Below are 15,734 nucleotides of genomic sequence, written 5' to 3'. Positions count from 1 at the left end.
CGAACTTTAAGACTCGTGACTACTCCTCCTGAGAGTGGATAATAATTCAGTCTAGAAATTATTTTTCATGCTTTCTCTTCATTTGATAGTTAACCAAAATATAATTAAGAATCCTTAAAAGAAAAAATCAAAAAATTCGTTTTGTATGTGAATAATGTGAAGAGCCGTTGCTAATCTTTTGCCATAGTACAAAATGACAAAAGACAAAAAAAACTTAGAAACAAATATTTTTCTATAAAAATCTTGAACGAAAAAGTAAAAAGAGAAAAATCCATGTGGGAAAAGGAGAGCAACTTTTCCAGTGTTATTAAAACACGAAGGTAGCACGAAGAAGCAGCAGCAGCAACAGCACACTTCTCTAGATCTCTCTCTCTCTCTCCTCTGCTGCTGCTATCATCACTACTATCGTCTCCTTCCTTGAGAGGAGAGATCATTCTACAGTTCCAAGAAGAAGATACCATTTCCAAGACTGTAAGCTTTCTTTTATCCTTTGCTTCCTCGTCTTCTTTTCTTATTGATTTCAAATCTCTTCTTCTGTTTCTCTTGTATGTACCAACACCGTAAAAGATGCTTTAATGTTTGTTCTTCTTTCCCATTTTCACACATCTCATCTTTGGTCTTCTTCTTTTCTTCACTGGTCAATAAAGATCTGATTTTTATTTAGTTTCTCAAAAACCGGTTAGTATCTTAAAAATAATGAAGAAAGATTTGATTTTTCAGCTCGTTCTGTTAATGTAGCTTCTTGTATTCAGCTAAAGTTTTCAGATTTGTCAAGTGTTTGTGTTTAACTTTTAGATTCTTCAGCTGACCATTGTTTCTTGCTATAATTGATTTGATCTACAAGACTACAATGGAACAGTTCCTGTGACTAATAGCTTTAGATCTGATTCTCTGCAGTTGTATTGAGAAGAAGAGAAATGGGGACTCTGAGTAAAGTGTTATGTCTTGTGCTGCTGTGTTGTGCCGTGGCTGCTGCTGAGGGTACTTTGAAGTACAAGGACCCAAAGCAGCCTTTGGGTGCAAGAATCAGGGATTTGATGAACCGTATGACTCTCCAAGAGAAGATTGGTCAGATGGTTCAGATCGAACGCAGCGTTGCAACTCCTGAAGCTATGCAGAAATACTTCATCGGTAAGAAGAAGAGTTTTGAGAAATTATGTATTGTTAAGTGTTTGATGTGTTGTCTAAATGAGTTTGACACTGTGGGTTGTTTGTGGTGTAGGGAGTGTCTTGAGTGGAGGAGGAAGTGTGCCTTCGGAAAAGGCGACTCCTGAAACTTGGGTGAACATGGTCAATGGGATTCAAAAGGCGGCTCTTGATCTACGGTATTGATGCTGTTCACGGTCACAACAATGTCTATGGCGCTACTATTTTCCCACACAATGTAGGCCTTGGAGTCACAAGGCAAGTACTTGTCCTAGAAGTGCCTTTACTCTGTTTATGACAAAGTCAAAAGGAATTTAATGTATGGCGATGAAACTGAAACAAGTTTATGTTTGTGTATTTTGATTAATTTTGTAGGGATCCTAGCCTTCTTAAGAGGATTGGGGAAGCAACCGCGCTTGAAGTTAGAGCGACCGGAATCCCATACGCCTTTGCTCCGTGTATTGCAGTAAGTATATTGAAGTTTACATGTTTGGAATCATTGCAGAAAACTTGTTTGCTTAATTAATATTTATGCAATGGGGATATGGTTTGACAGGTATGTAGAGATCCAAGATGGGGAAGATGCTATGAGAGTTACAGCGAGGACTATAAAATTGTCCAACAGATGACTGAGATTATACCTGGTTTGCAAGGTGATCTTCCTACCAAGCGTAGGGGTGTTGTTCCCTTTGTCGGTGGAAAGTAAGTATCTTTTTGCCTGTAATAAATCCTTTGTGATATGTTTTTGGATAATTACTATGAGAACTTAAAGCTACCTGTATGAATATGCAATTAAGGCAATAATTCATGTTGACTTGCTTTCTTTTTCAACTAGATTTGGGTACGTTGAGTCTTTAAATTCAAAGTGAAAATTCTTAGGTCATACTCACGCGTGCTTTCATTTAGAACGTGGTTGTCAATATTACAAGTGCAAAGCCTGTGTGGCGATTAGTGATTGGCCTGCCCATGTGCTACGTTTTAAGTCTATCTATAGTGGGTTCAGACAGGTTCTTTAAGAGTCGTGGTTTGAATTTTCTTCCACTGTAGGACCAGTGTGAATTTATCCCTTCATCATCTAAACAGTCCATGTCCTACTTATTAATATCTTTCACATGTGGGGGAGAGAAAATGAGTTTATGTCTGACTGAAACTATTAGTATATTGTTTTGAGTAGTATTCATTTCAGTCATAAATTAATCAATCAATTAGTGTACCAACACACATATTTCATTTACTTACCGAAATGTGCTTGTGACTGTTACAGGTCAAAGGTCGCGGCTTGTGCTAAACATTTTGTTGGAGATGGAGGTACAGTAAGAGGGATTGACGAGAACAACACAGTGATTGACGCGAAGGGGCTGTTCGGAATTCACATGCCTGCATATTACAACGCTGTGAACAAGGGTGTTGCAACAATCATGGTGTCTTACTCTGCCTGGAACGGTTTGAGAATGCATGCCAACAAGGAACTTGTCACGGGCTTCCTCAAGAACAAGTTGAAGTTCAGAGTAAGAAATAATGATACTTGTGGATGCATTTGATCTTTCTATGCTTTTGGTCCTAAAGCCCTTCTTTCTGTTTTGCTGCAGGGTTTTGTCATCTCGGATTGGCAGGGAATTGATAGGATCACGACTCCTCCGCATCTTAACTATTCTTACTCTGTTTACGCGGGAATCAGCGCTGGAATTGACATGGTTGGTCTCAAAAGTGACTCTACCTTAAGTATCTTTGGTATGCGCTCCATGGTTACTTAATTGTTGTATGTCTCTTTCATTGCAGATAATGGTGCCGTACAACTACACCGAGTTCATAGATGAAATCAACAGTCAGATTCAGAAAAAGCTTATTCCGATTAGCAGGATCGATGACGCTGTGAAGAGAATCTTAAGGGTGAAATTCACAATGGGACTCTTTGAGGAACCACTGGCTGATCTCAGCTTTGCCAACCAGCTTGGTAGTAAGGTCTGTTATGTTTGACCTATGTTAAGCTACTGTACCAATCATTACAAAATCATCTGTATATAACTGAATAATTCACTTGAACAGGAACACAGAGAACTAGCTCGTGAAGCCGTGAGGAAATCTCTAGTGCTGCTCAAGAATGGTAAGAAAGGGGCTAAACCGCTGCTTCCTTTGCCTAAGAAAACAGGGAAGATTCTTGTCGCCGGAACACATGCTGATAACTTGGGTTATCAATGTGGTGGCTGGACTATCACCTGGCAAGGACTTAAAGGCAGCGACCACACTGTTGGTATGTTTACTCAAAAACTTCTGTTTCACCTTTTTTTGGTTCGATTGCAACCACAGCATTAGCTAGGTCTGCCCACTCATCGTACGAGATAATACCATAGATGTATACATTCTTGACTTTGGTTTAATTACTTACAGGTACAACGATCCTTGCTGCTGTTAAGAGCACAGTGGCTCCAACTACACAAGTCGTCTACAGTGAAAACCCTGATGCGAACTTCGTCAAGTCCGGTAAATTTGACTATGCCATTGTGGTTGTTGGCGAGCCACCTTATGCTGAAATGTTTGGGGACAGCACGAACCTGACCATAAGTGATCCTGGTCCAAGCACAATCGGGAACGTGTGTGGATCCATGAAGTGTGTGGTGGTTGTGGTCTCTGGCCGTCCTGTGGTGATTCAGCCTTATGTTTCGACCATAGATGCCCTTGTGGCGGCTTGGCTTCCGGGAACAGAAGGTCAAGGAGTGGCTGATGCTCTGTTTGGTGATTATGGGTTCACTGGAAAGTTGGCTAGGACGTGGTTTAAGTCAGTGAAGCAGCTACCTATGAATGTTGGCGACCTGCATTACGACCCGTTATACCCATTCGGTTTCGGGTTGACCACAAAAGCATACAAAATGTAGACTCATTTGTAGTTATTCAGCAAGGAAGAGAAAAAATATTGAGGGACACGAGAAAAATAATTTCGATGAACAATTTTGTGGGTTTGTAAAGCTCATATTAAAGTTGAAACTTTGAGATTGTCTGTCTACAAAACTAGTGTGTTATGAGAATCGAACAATCTGGTCCAGCTTTTGTTGTTTGCCCTTATGAATCTTTCCACTTAACGAGATAATCAACACTTGGGTAATGGAAATGAATATGTCTTAAACCCAAGGTAAGAGACAATGCCACATGCAGGGGCGTGTCCAGACATGTGCAGGCGTGCATTTGCAAAGGGACAATGACAAATTTAACAGAAAGAAGAAAAAAAAGACTTGCAAGAAAAATATTGGAAAAATGATTGTCAGCTACTTGAAGTATATGCCAACACATCGATCTTTGATCTCGTTCCAGTTTCCCTTCGAACTTATAATCTCCGTTTATTTCCTCCCGAATTCATACTTCTACGCCTATTTCCCCACCGAACCACAATTACACGGTTTTGGTACAAAACCCGATAGAAACCCATGTTAAACCGGTGTGAAACCAATTTAGAATCCGGGTAAAATATACAACCCGACCCGACTTCTGCTTCTTCTATTTTAAAACGAAAATCCCCAAATTGAAACTAAGAACCCTAAAAATCGAAATTGAATAAGAAATCTCTCTCTATTTCTCTCAAAATCATGAGCAATATCTCTGGATCTTCGAGCTGTTCGACAAATGTTCGCGAAAGAGGAAGAGTTGTTGGTGTACCTAAGAGATGTTGGTGTGGAGAAGCAATTGTGGCCAAAACTTCCAAATCCGACCATAACCCAAATCGACGATACCTTCGGTGTGTGTATGCAGCTGGAAATAAGGTAATGACAATCACGTTTATGGTCTAGCTTATTATTAGATCGGTTCTAAATGATAACCAAATCAATTGTATATGGTCTAGCTTATGAATGACAATCACATTTTCAAATGGGTCGATGATGCTTTGTTGGATGAGGTGGAGACAATGAAAGAGTTCATATCAGAGACAATGAAGGAGAAGAAGATGCAAATGGAGCTGCAAATGGAGCTTGAGAAGAAGATGGTAATGGAGGTTCTCAAGAAGATGGTAATGGAGGTTGAGAAAGAGATATTTGAGAGGATTGAAGATGTTAAAGATGAATTCAAATCAAGGATGAATAGGATGATAATTGTTTTAGTATTTGGTTGTATGATCATGATCGGTCTAGTTAAGCTAATATGATGATAATTGTTAAGGTTCTTTGGTTGTATGATCATGATGACAATGTTAAGCTAATTGTTTGTTATGGTCCAATGTTAAGCTAATATGATGACAATGTTAAGCTAATTGTTTTTTATGAGACAAAATCAAATATCAATAGACATCTCTTCTATTGTTCCAAAGAGACCATACAAATTTGTTCACAAGAGTAGAATTCATTGTTCAAAAGAGACCATACAATTGTTCAAAAGAGTAGAACATCAAGGCCAAATACAAGGCTTAATAATAAGATTCAAAAGACCACACTAAGGCAGAACAACATATGTTCTGAAACAGGTCATAATACAAAAAAAAAAACACTTTGCCTTGTTCTAATCCTCCACATTACATCATCCACCAATTACTTATCTTGAGTAAGACAACCTTGAGAAGATTCCACTTGAGTTCCACCCTACAAATTTAATGAAATATCAGAATCAAATTTAATCAAATATCAGAATCAAATTTAATCAAATATCAAATATAATCAAATATCAAATAACAACCTGTGTTGTATTCTTCTTATTCTTCTTCTTCTGGTGGTACCTACAATTATGATCAGCTGCACCACATATCCCACAATGCATGATTCTCTTCTTTTGTTTTGGTTTCTTCTTGGTAGGTGACTCATGAGCACCTTTCTTCCTCTTCTTGTCTACCTTTTCATCATCCGCCCTTGGTGGTGGATGCACACTTTCACCACCAGTGCAAGGCCAATAGCGTGGACCTCTTTGTGGAACAATTCCCTCCGTGTAATTCTCCTTCCACTTGAAAGTTCGGAACCATTCACACACGTAATCTTCAGCTTCCAATGTCTTCTTGAGTATCAGTCCATAACCATGTTTGCAGGGGATTCCACATATCTGAAACTTCATGCAGGTACAAGTCCTTTCATTCAAATTGACTCTGTGTTGTCATATCCCAGGTAAACTTCATAAGCTCCATTTGTGCTGGGATGTACAAAGCACAGAGAAGCTGCCTTATGCTCGTCAGCCAAGAAGCGTTTCACATATGGAGTGCATATCCCTGACAAATACATAAATACACATTACACTTTACAATTCAATACAAAATAAATGAAAGATAAAAGAAGTGTAATGTTACTAACCTTCGTGCGAATGAGAAAGTGCAGACCGCTTAGCAATCCGAACCATTGCAAGCCTTCGAACAGCCTCCAACATGGCCACAAATGGCTTCTCTCTTGCCTTGTTGATTGTGCTATTGAAGGACTCCACAGAGTTGTTTTCCACATCCTCACAGTAGCTGCCAAGCTTGTGGAACGCCCTACACCAAGTCTTTGGTTTAGTCTTCATAACATCTTCAAAAACTTTACTATCGTATGCATGGATCCTCTCCAATGCCTCTTCATAGTCTTTACTATTGTAGCACCAAGCTAGATCCCAAAGGAGTTTCTTCAGCCGCTTCTTATCCGGATGCCTCTTCTTTAGATTACCATAAATGTGCCTAACACATTTTCGATGCTCAATCTTTGGTAACTCTAACTCAACAGCTTTAATCAAACTCTGAAACAAAGAAAACATGATCAGACACCATAATGTAACCTTTGGTCAAAAATATAAAACATATCAAATCACATTCTAACCTTTTGTCGATCAGACACCATAATGTAACCATCCCCATCACCTAACTCCAAGTCGCCATTGGGTAGATAGCATTGTCAGCATCCTTTCCTAAAGCAACCAGCAACTGCCCCTTTATCTTTTCTTTCAAGAAACAACCATCAACTCCTATTAGTGGTCTACAAGATTGTTTCCATGTTCTCCTAAGAGCATCAAAGCATACATAGAACCGCTTAAACACATCCTGTCCAGCCTCGTTCTTCACCGTCTCTACCTCTACAACATAACCTTTATTTGCTTCCAATATCTCCGCTCCATAGTCTCTGAGTCGCTCAAATTGAGTGTCATATTCAAGCTCTATCAATGCCAATGCCTTTCTCCTAGCAGCTTGACATTGACCTCTAGTAACTGATATCTTCCACTTTTCCATTATAGTTTGCTCCATCTTCAAAGGCATGTAATATTCCGGTTCTTCTCTTATCTTATCTAGAAACAACCTAGCTATCACTGGCACCTTAAACATTTCACACTCTCCATTAGGTACACAAATATGCTTGTTCGTGTACAATGTAATCCTCCACATCGACTCATTGTGCAAACATGCCGCATAAACTTTCCACATACATTTCCCCTTAGCACCAACACACTTAAAACCGATTCTATCTCTATCGTACCTGTATTGCTTCAAGTTACAACCGGATACAAGTGCGTAGTCGAGAACACACTCCTTAAAAGTGATTCCATTGTAGAAGCTTTGCCCTTTGTACATTGAACCATCACCACGAACTATGGGAGTCCCCCTACTCGCACCACCACTACGAACACGTTCCTCATCCTCATCTTCGCTTTCTGGGTACACGTTATGACGAATCGATTCCTCGGCTTCCGTAAAATCTGTCGCCAACTTGTTGATATGAAACTCATCGCGATCCTCAGCTTCTGCGTCGAAATCTACTCCAGGAGGCGGATTAGGAACGGGATTTACCGGGACCATCGCCATCGCAACCACCGAGAGAAAGGGGCAAAATCGATTTGGGGATTTTGTGTTTTTTAGGTTTTTTTAGGTTTAGATAGTTTAATCGGGTTGTAAATGGGTTGTAAACCGGTTTAATATGGTTTAATTTGATTTAATTTGGTTTTTACGGTTCAGCAGTTGGTTAAACAAAACAGTAAACCATTAGAACCAACACGATGGGGAAATTATGCGAGGTTTCATAGTTCGGTGGGGAAATAGGCGTAGAAGTATGAATTCGGGGAGAAATAAACGGAGATTATAAGTTCGAAGGGAAACTGGAACGAGATCAAAGATCGATGGGGATCTGGCAAGATACGATAGTTCCGAGGGAGAAATAGTACGTCGGTCCGAATTTAAATGTCTTGTTAACTACGTAAACTATTATCATCACATAAGGACATCCATAAACAAACATAGGTTATGTGTGCAACACCATAAACATTCGAGGTCTGCTGGAATTCGGCGTTGACCAGAGTTGACCGACGTAGACCAGTATTGACCAGAAAAAAATATTCAAATTTTGTTTTTTTTTTTCTAAAAATAATAATGCTTTTGTTTTTATGTATTTTTGATCAATAAATAAAAAGATAAATGATTTGTATAATTTACAAAAACAACATATAACAACAAAAATATACAAGAAAATTATTTACCAAAATAAAAATAAAAATAAAAATAATATAAAAAAACAAAATTTGTGTTATATAAAGTAATTAATTTTGTTAAGCCTAGGGGTGAACAACTCTCATTCATCCCTCTTAATTAACAAATCAGAATACAATAATATGGCATGTCATATCATATTTTTAAAAAGAGTTCTTTTATTAATAAAATTATGTCAGTTTGGGTTTATAAAAGAATGGTTAGGGTATACATTTTATAGTTAAACGAAATTATATGTCGGTTTGGGTTTACAAAAGAGTGGTTAGGGTTTAGATTTTATTATTAAATAAAATTATATGCCTGTTTGGATTTATAAAAAAGTGTTTAGGGTTTAGATTTTACAATTAAACAAAATTATATGTCGGTTAGAGTTTATAATAAATGGTTAGGGTTTTAGATGTAATAATTAGAAACTGTAATATAATATTAAAATTAACAATTTTAAAATTGATTGATCAACATATTTTGTTTCTTTAGTTAAGATTTGTTTCCTTAATTTAAAGGAGATGAATAAGAGATGTTCACCCGTAAGGGTGAACCCACGAATTGTCTGTTTCTTAATACAGAAAATATACCAAAAATAATATAATAAAATTATACCACCAAAATTTGATGTGTAGTAGATTTTTTTATAAACAATAACAAATTTATACTCTTTCTATTTAAATATCATTTTTAATTTTGTATTTTCAAAAATACATAAAAACAAAAATTATTATTATTAGGAAAGAAAAATATTTTTTTTTGAATATTTTTTTCTGGTCAACAGCGGTCAACGTCGGTCAACACCGGTCAACGCCGGTCAACGCCGGTAAATATTGGTCAATGTCGGTCAATATCGGTCAACGCCGGATTCCGGCTAACTTCGAATGTTTATGGTGTTGTAGACATAACATATGTTTGTTTATGGATGTCCTTATGTGATGACAATAATTCAAGTAGTTAACAAGACATTTATATTGTTTGTATGTGTGGCTATATGTTGGTGTATATTTCAAGTAACTGGCAATCATTTTTCCAAAAATATTCATCTAAAAGAGATGAAACTTTTGAAGTGTAAGTAAGTCCAACTTATTTTAAAATCAACATACTTCAACGAAAAAAACTCAACAAGTAAATAAGAAAAAATGTTAATCGCACTAAGAAAAGAAACAAATAACCTGCAATTATATGTATATGGAAAATATATAAAAAAAAGTTTGTTACTTGCTTTAGCTATTTGAATGAAATTAGTCACAAGATTTTATTTTATGATATTTCTTTGAAAAGGGAGAGAATCTGATTTGCTTTTTTGATGTTTCTAGTCACGGAATGGTATCACACGTCTCTACATAAACTCACACGCATAACAAGTTAACAACCCAAGTACAAGGCATATAGACAAAACCTCAACCTCAGAACGTTCCTGTCTCAGTCGAAACAACAACAAAAGATCTCAACCTCTTAATGTTGCTTGTCTCACTCGAAATATTGTAAATATTCATCGTTGTTGTCGTCATTATATCGCTTGATCGTCTTCTCCTTCTCAACCGGTTATTGTTAGCCATCTGCAGGTGTCGAGAGTGTAACAAAGGGCTAAGATGGGGAGTTTGAGTTACTTGCTACAGACGTTAGGACTTCTGCTACTCTGTTGTGCCGTGGCAGCTAATAAAGTACCACTCACGAACGCCAAGTATAAGAACCCAAAAGAGCCATTGGGAGTCAGGATCAAGAACCTAATGAGCCGCATGACACTTGAAGAGAAAATCGGGCAGATGATTCAGGTGGAACGAGCCAATGCCACAGCCGAAGTCATTGAAAAGTACTTCATCGGTATGACTCTGGACCGTCACAGCGTTATTAAAAACTTGTACGAATACTCAACTGTTTCAGAATCATGTTTGTAGGAAGTGTGTTTAGTGGGGGAGGGAGTGTGCCGAAGCCAAATGCCAGTCCTGAAGCTTGGGTGGACATGGTGAATGAGATCCAAAAGAAAGCGCTTTCGACTCGCTTAGGGATTCCCATAATTTACGGGATCGATGCTGTTCATGGTCACAACAATGTGTACAACGCCACCATTTTCCCGCATAACATAGGCCTCGGAGTCACCAGGCAAGTTCTTATAGAGAATCCCATTCCAAATGAATAGATAGACCCAAAACGTTGTTTCTTTACTGTTGCATTCATCTGTTAGGGATCCTGGCCTTGTGAAGAGAATTGGTGAAGCAACTGCGCTTGAAGTTAGAGCAACAGGAATCCAATATGTCTTTGCTCCATGTATTGCAGTAAGTAAAGTCTGATCTACTACAACAGCAGAAACATAGTTGTTGTAATTAATCACTTTGAGCAGGTGTGTAGGGACCCTAGATGGGGAAGATGCTATGAGAGCTATAGTGAGGATCACAGAATAGTTCAACAGATGACTGAGATCATACCCGGTTTGCAAGGTGACCTTCCTACCAATCAAAAGGGTGTTCCTTTCGTCGCTGGAAAGTAAGTATACTTTAATAATGGATATCTAGAGAAGCAAAGATTGATGGAGTTAAACAGATAACTGGGTAAACTTACAGGACCAAAGTCGCAGCCTGTGCTAAACACTTTGTCGGAGATGGAGGTACATTAAGAGGGATGAACGCAAACGACACAGTTATTAATGCAAATGGATTGCTCGGCATTCACATGCCGGCTTATTATGATGCGGTAAACAAGGGAGTTGCAACAGTTATGGTGTCTTACTCGTCCTTGAACGGGTTGAAAATGCATACCAATAAGAAACTTATCACGGGTTTCCTCAAGAACAAGCTCAAGTTCAGGGTAACTTAGTTTCATCATAAAAAAATCTATCTAAAGCAAAGCAGAAAAAATGAGAAAGATTTTAAATTCTCTTTGCAGGGCATTGTCATCTCGGATTATCTAGGTGTTGATCAGATCACCACACCTCTTGGTGCTAACTATTCACACTCGATTAATGCTGCTATCACTGCTGGACTCGATATGGTCAGTCTCGAAAGTTTTTCTTTAACTTTCAAAGATATTAAAACACTTGATGTGACTAAAACCATCCAATGCAGATCATGGGTTCATCAAACTTGACCGAGTTAATCGACGAACTAACAAGTCAGGTGAAGAGAAAACTCATCCCGATGAGCAGAATCAACGATGCAGTGAAGAGAATCTTGAGAGTCAAATTCACAATGGGGCTCTTTGAAGATCCTATGACTGATCATAGCTTGGCCAACCAGCTTGGTAGCAAGGTATGTAATGTAAGATAATAAAACGCCAATTTTTGAAGCTAGAGAACCCAAACTTAACATTGAACAAACTAACAGAAACACAGAGAACTGGCAAGGGAAGCAGTAAGGAAATCTCTAGTGTTGTTGAAGAATGGTGAAAATGCAGATAAGCCATTGCTTCCTCTGCCAAAGAAGACCAAAAAGATCCTTGTCGCAGGAACACACGCTGATAACTTGGGATACCAATGTGGAGGCTGGACAATCTCATGGCAAGGCCTCAATGGCAACAACCTCACCATTGGTACACATACATACTTGTCCTCACTCCATATTAGGGTTTCTCAAATTCACCAATAGTGACATTACTTCAAGATTCATTTTACCAATTAGAAACTGAATTTTGCAGGAACAACGATCCTCGCGGCGGTGAAGAACACGGTGGATCCGAAGACTACCGTCGTCTACGATCAAAACCCCGACACGAATTTCGTCAAATCCGGCGAATTCGATTACGGAATCGTGGTCGTCGGAGAGAAACCGTACGCGGAAGGATTCGGAGATAGCACGAACTTAACAATATCTGAACCGGGTCCGAGCACAATCGAAAACGTGTGCGCATCGGTGAAATGTGTGGTGGTGGTTGTATCGGGGCGTCCGGTGGTGATGCAGCCTTACATCTCGAACATGGACGCGCTAGTGGCGGCGTGGCTGCCGGGAACGGAAGGTCAAGGAGTGGCTGATGTATTGTTCGGAGATTATGGATTCACCGGGAAATTGGCTCGGACGTGGTTTAAGACAGTTGATCAGTTGCCGATGAACGTTGGTGACCCGCATTACGACCCGTTGTACCCGTTTGGATTCGGGTTAATCACTAACCCAGTATAATAACGCCTTTGGTTCGTAGATCGTTGCGCCAAACACACAAAATATTTAAAATATATATAAGTAAGGTTTTGGTCTCTCCTTGGTTTTCATTTAATATTTTCTAATTTTTTTTATTTTTTTTATTTGCTTTCTAATTGTTTAATTGCTTTAAATAATATTTAAGACCCAATTAACACAATATATTTAATTCATACATTAAAATAAAATTATAACTGAAAATTAAATAAATTATGCATTAATCATATTCCACCACTCAATTTTATTCAAGCACAATAAATAATATTTGTAACTCCAATAATTCTAAATGTAACCTCCATCAATTCTTATCATATAAATAAGCATTGCCTCATTCTCTCATATTGGTATTTTTATTTTCTCATTTTCACATTCTTTCATTCTCTTCCACTTCTCCTATTCTCTTCCATAATATCTCAAATCATTTTTTTTTATGTTTTCAATTTCTTATTTTAGTTGTATGGGTTACAAAAAACAAAATGAAATATCATTGTAAAATTTTAATGCTAAATTTTAATTTTAGAGACTAAATGATATATACATTTTACATTGTTTTATATTTAAAGATTCATCCATTATCTAATTTGGATTATCATCTTATAAGTAATCATTCTTTCCTTCTCTCTCACCAATATCAAATGTTGTTATATCTAATATGTGTTGTAAGAGTTTGATTCTATATTTTAATTTAGAAAGTATTATATATAATTAACATTTTTCAATTTTTATTTTAATTATATAAAAATAAAATATTTCTTTTATATTTCTTGCCTTTCTAATCTATTCATATTTATTTTTAAAATTTTCATAGCTAAATTTAAATTCACATATGTTGGTTTTAACCAAAATCAAGTTTATTTGAGAATCTGTTTTAAAAGGTTTATCTTCATTATCTATTTTAGATTAGCATCTTATAAGTCATTATTTTTCCTACTCTTACAATATTCACTACATAATAAGGTCATGAAGTTGAAAAGATCCATCTCTAATTCTTTATTATGTATTCTGGTTATCTCACATATTCATGTATCATTTTTAATAATTTAGAATGATCAATATAATTATCCATTTATAAAGTCTATTTTATTTTGTAAAGTCTATTTTGTTTTGTGATCCAATAGATAAATATGTAAAGATCAATATAATATTTATATTATTTAAGATTTGAGGTTTTTGAAAACAAAAAGAAATTAATTATAAAAAAAAATTAAATTTCTTCATTTAAGCAAAATGAAAAAATGATTCTAAAAAGAAATCATGTTTAACTGGAAGTGAAATATAAAAAATAATATAATTATTAAAATACCATTTAAGTAAATCCTCTAAAGATGAAACCATTAGTATGAATTCTAGCACTATAAATTAAATTGATGAGTGAAAAAAAAAACAAACAAAAAGATTTAAGTTATTGTTGGGGTTTTAAAAAATCTTTAGATTGAAGTTAATATAATTTTTTTTTTTTAAACTAATTTAGTTTGTCACTTCAAAGGTAGTAATTTCAATTTGGAATATTATGTGTGAGTGTTGAGTTTATATCAACAAAACAATTAAAAAGTATAAGTTTAAATTTTGATTGAGCCACTTGATATTCCTTTTCTTTTAAGTCAAAAATAAATTAAAATATTTATTTATAATTAACCCACTTTTAAAGGCATTTCACTCCATTTAACACTACATTAACTCAAATGTAACTCCTACCCAATAATTTTACATTCATTCCTACAACTAATATATTTATCTTTCAAGAAAAAATGTTTTTAGTAAAATTTTAATATTTTTAATTATTTTAATTGCTCTAAACTTTGAAATGAAGAATATTCTATATACAATAATTTTATACGTAGTTACTAAATTTTTTGATAATTTTATTTGATTCAACTTTACTATACTACAGTCTTATGTTTACAATGTCATTAAGAAAAATCTTTAAATCAATGTTTAACCTCTACAAAACGTGATCATAAACATAGATCTCTCATATTAGGAAAATGTTTAAATTTCTATATTATTATTTATATTAATATAGCTACTAAATTTGTAATAATTTTTTGTAGTATTGGTTAATTTTTTTTTTATAGAAAAGTTTATATATTTTAAATTTTGTATTATAAATAACCATACCAAAAAAATGTTGATAGGAGTGTTATTTTGAAAAATTGCTATAATTTTTTTTGAGATTCATACATTAGAATAATTTTTTTGAGATTATACATTAGTAAAATAATATTTTAGTTTACGAAAATTTAAGAAATATATTCAAAACTATATGCATACAACCACGCATTGTGTGGACTAATTACCTAGTGATTATTAAAAATTAAACTTTTCCTTACACAATATTATTAGCAATATTTGAAAGATTTTAGATATATATATATATATATATATATGATCTCAATCAGAAGCTTCTTCGTCAAGCTCCAAAGCTTTGAAATATTTACCATCTAAAAGATACGTTCCAATGGAGAGTCGAACTGCCCACAAGTCCTTTGGTTTTCTTGACACGATTCTGCAAAAAAAACCATATCAAAAAAAGTTACATGATGCGTTCAGAGTCTGAGTGTTGTCATAAAATTAACTAGGTTGTAAAAACAAATAAGGAATTTGGATGAAGAAGAAGAAGACCTTCCAACATCGCCAGGCTTGACCAAGCCAGAGTTAGCTCTAAGACAAGGCATTGAAGCGGCTGTTTTTATAACTTTGGGGGCTTCAACGATGATGATTGGTGATCCCACTTGGAGCTTTGATTTTGGTCGCGGAGACTCGTTTGCGGTTTCACAGCATCTCACTGTGACTCTTGGAGTGAAAGATCCACTGTACCATACCCCGGATTGCATCTTGGGAAATCTAGTTGAAGAAGCAACGGAGCAAGCCATGGAAGAAGCTCTAAGTGTTAGTTTTTTGGTGGTATGGTATGAGTGGATAAGTAGACTTCTTTTGTCTTGTAGTAATTGCTTGCAAGCCAGTGGTCACCAATCTTCGGTTTTGTCTTGGTTTAATCTTCGGTTTATTTTAATTCCATCGATTGATCACATTACTATCTGGTTTTAAATTAAACCTGAGGAACA

At 36.0% G+C, this 15,734-nt stretch overlaps 3 protein-coding genes, 1 long non-coding RNA gene and 1 pseudogene across 6 annotated transcripts; 2 read left to right on the top strand and 3 right to left on the bottom strand.

Moving 5' to 3' along the window:
- Positions 1-893: 893 nt before the first annotated feature.
- Positions 894-4,152, top strand: LOC104770480 (uncharacterized; annotated as a pseudogene). The gene is made up of 9 exons (XR_015592907.1): positions 894-1,131; positions 1,223-1,404; positions 1,522-1,612; positions 1,703-1,848; positions 2,411-2,654; positions 2,736-2,840; positions 2,926-3,108; positions 3,193-3,397; positions 3,535-4,152. The product of XR_015592907.1 is annotated as an uncharacterized LOC104770480 (transcript).
- A 2,788-nt stretch (positions 4,153-6,940) lies between these two features.
- Positions 6,941-7,876, bottom strand: LOC104772416 (uncharacterized). Its single transcript, XM_010497036.2, has one exon. It carries the CDS (start codon positions 7,874-7,876, stop codon positions 6,941-6,943), a length of 936 nt encoding a protein of 311 aa, XP_010495338.2.
- A 1,934-nt stretch (positions 7,877-9,810) lies between these two features.
- LOC104770478 (uncharacterized) lies at positions 9,811-13,165 on the bottom strand. Of its 2 annotated transcripts, none has more exons than XR_764557.3 (3): positions 11,102-13,165; positions 10,969-11,019; positions 9,811-10,837 (listed from the first exon to the last, which is right to left on the bottom strand). It is a non-coding gene; the product is annotated as an uncharacterized LOC104770478 (long non-coding RNA). The 2 variants fall into 2 exon arrangements; XR_002036926.2 differs by having other exon boundaries at positions 9,811-10,834; positions 11,102-12,966.
- On the top strand, positions 10,135-12,726 carry LOC104706444 (uncharacterized). The gene is made up of 9 exons (XM_087505037.1): positions 10,135-10,366; positions 10,441-10,645; positions 10,728-10,818; positions 10,884-11,026; positions 11,104-11,347; positions 11,426-11,530; positions 11,605-11,787; positions 11,863-12,067; positions 12,173-12,726. The coding sequence occupies exons 1-9, from the start codon at positions 10,135-10,137 to the stop codon at positions 12,649-12,651; spliced, it is 1,887 nt and encodes a 628-aa protein (XP_087361163.1). The 3' UTR covers positions 12,652-12,726.
- A 1,733-nt stretch (positions 13,166-14,898) lies between the features above and the next one.
- On the bottom strand, positions 14,899-15,620 carry LOC104770477 (protein CHLORORESPIRATORY REDUCTION 42, chloroplastic). The gene is made up of 2 exons (XM_010494908.3): positions 15,292-15,620; positions 14,899-15,175 (listed from the first exon to the last, which is right to left on the bottom strand). Exons 1-2 carry the CDS (start codon positions 15,540-15,542, stop codon positions 15,061-15,063), a joined length of 366 nt encoding a protein of 121 aa, XP_010493210.1. The 5' UTR covers positions 15,543-15,620; the 3' UTR covers positions 14,899-15,060.
- Positions 15,621-15,734: the final 114 nt, after the last annotated feature.

This window comes from Camelina sativa, chromosome 20 (genome assembly GCF_030686135.1).
Source record: "Camelina sativa cultivar CO46 ecotype springtype chromosome 20, ASM3068613v1".
In the NCBI taxonomy this organism is placed as follows: Eukaryota; Viridiplantae; Streptophyta; class Magnoliopsida; order Brassicales; family Brassicaceae; genus Camelina; species Camelina sativa.
Note: the sequence above shows the minus strand (reverse complement) of the source record. Positions and strands in the feature narration are given on the sequence as shown.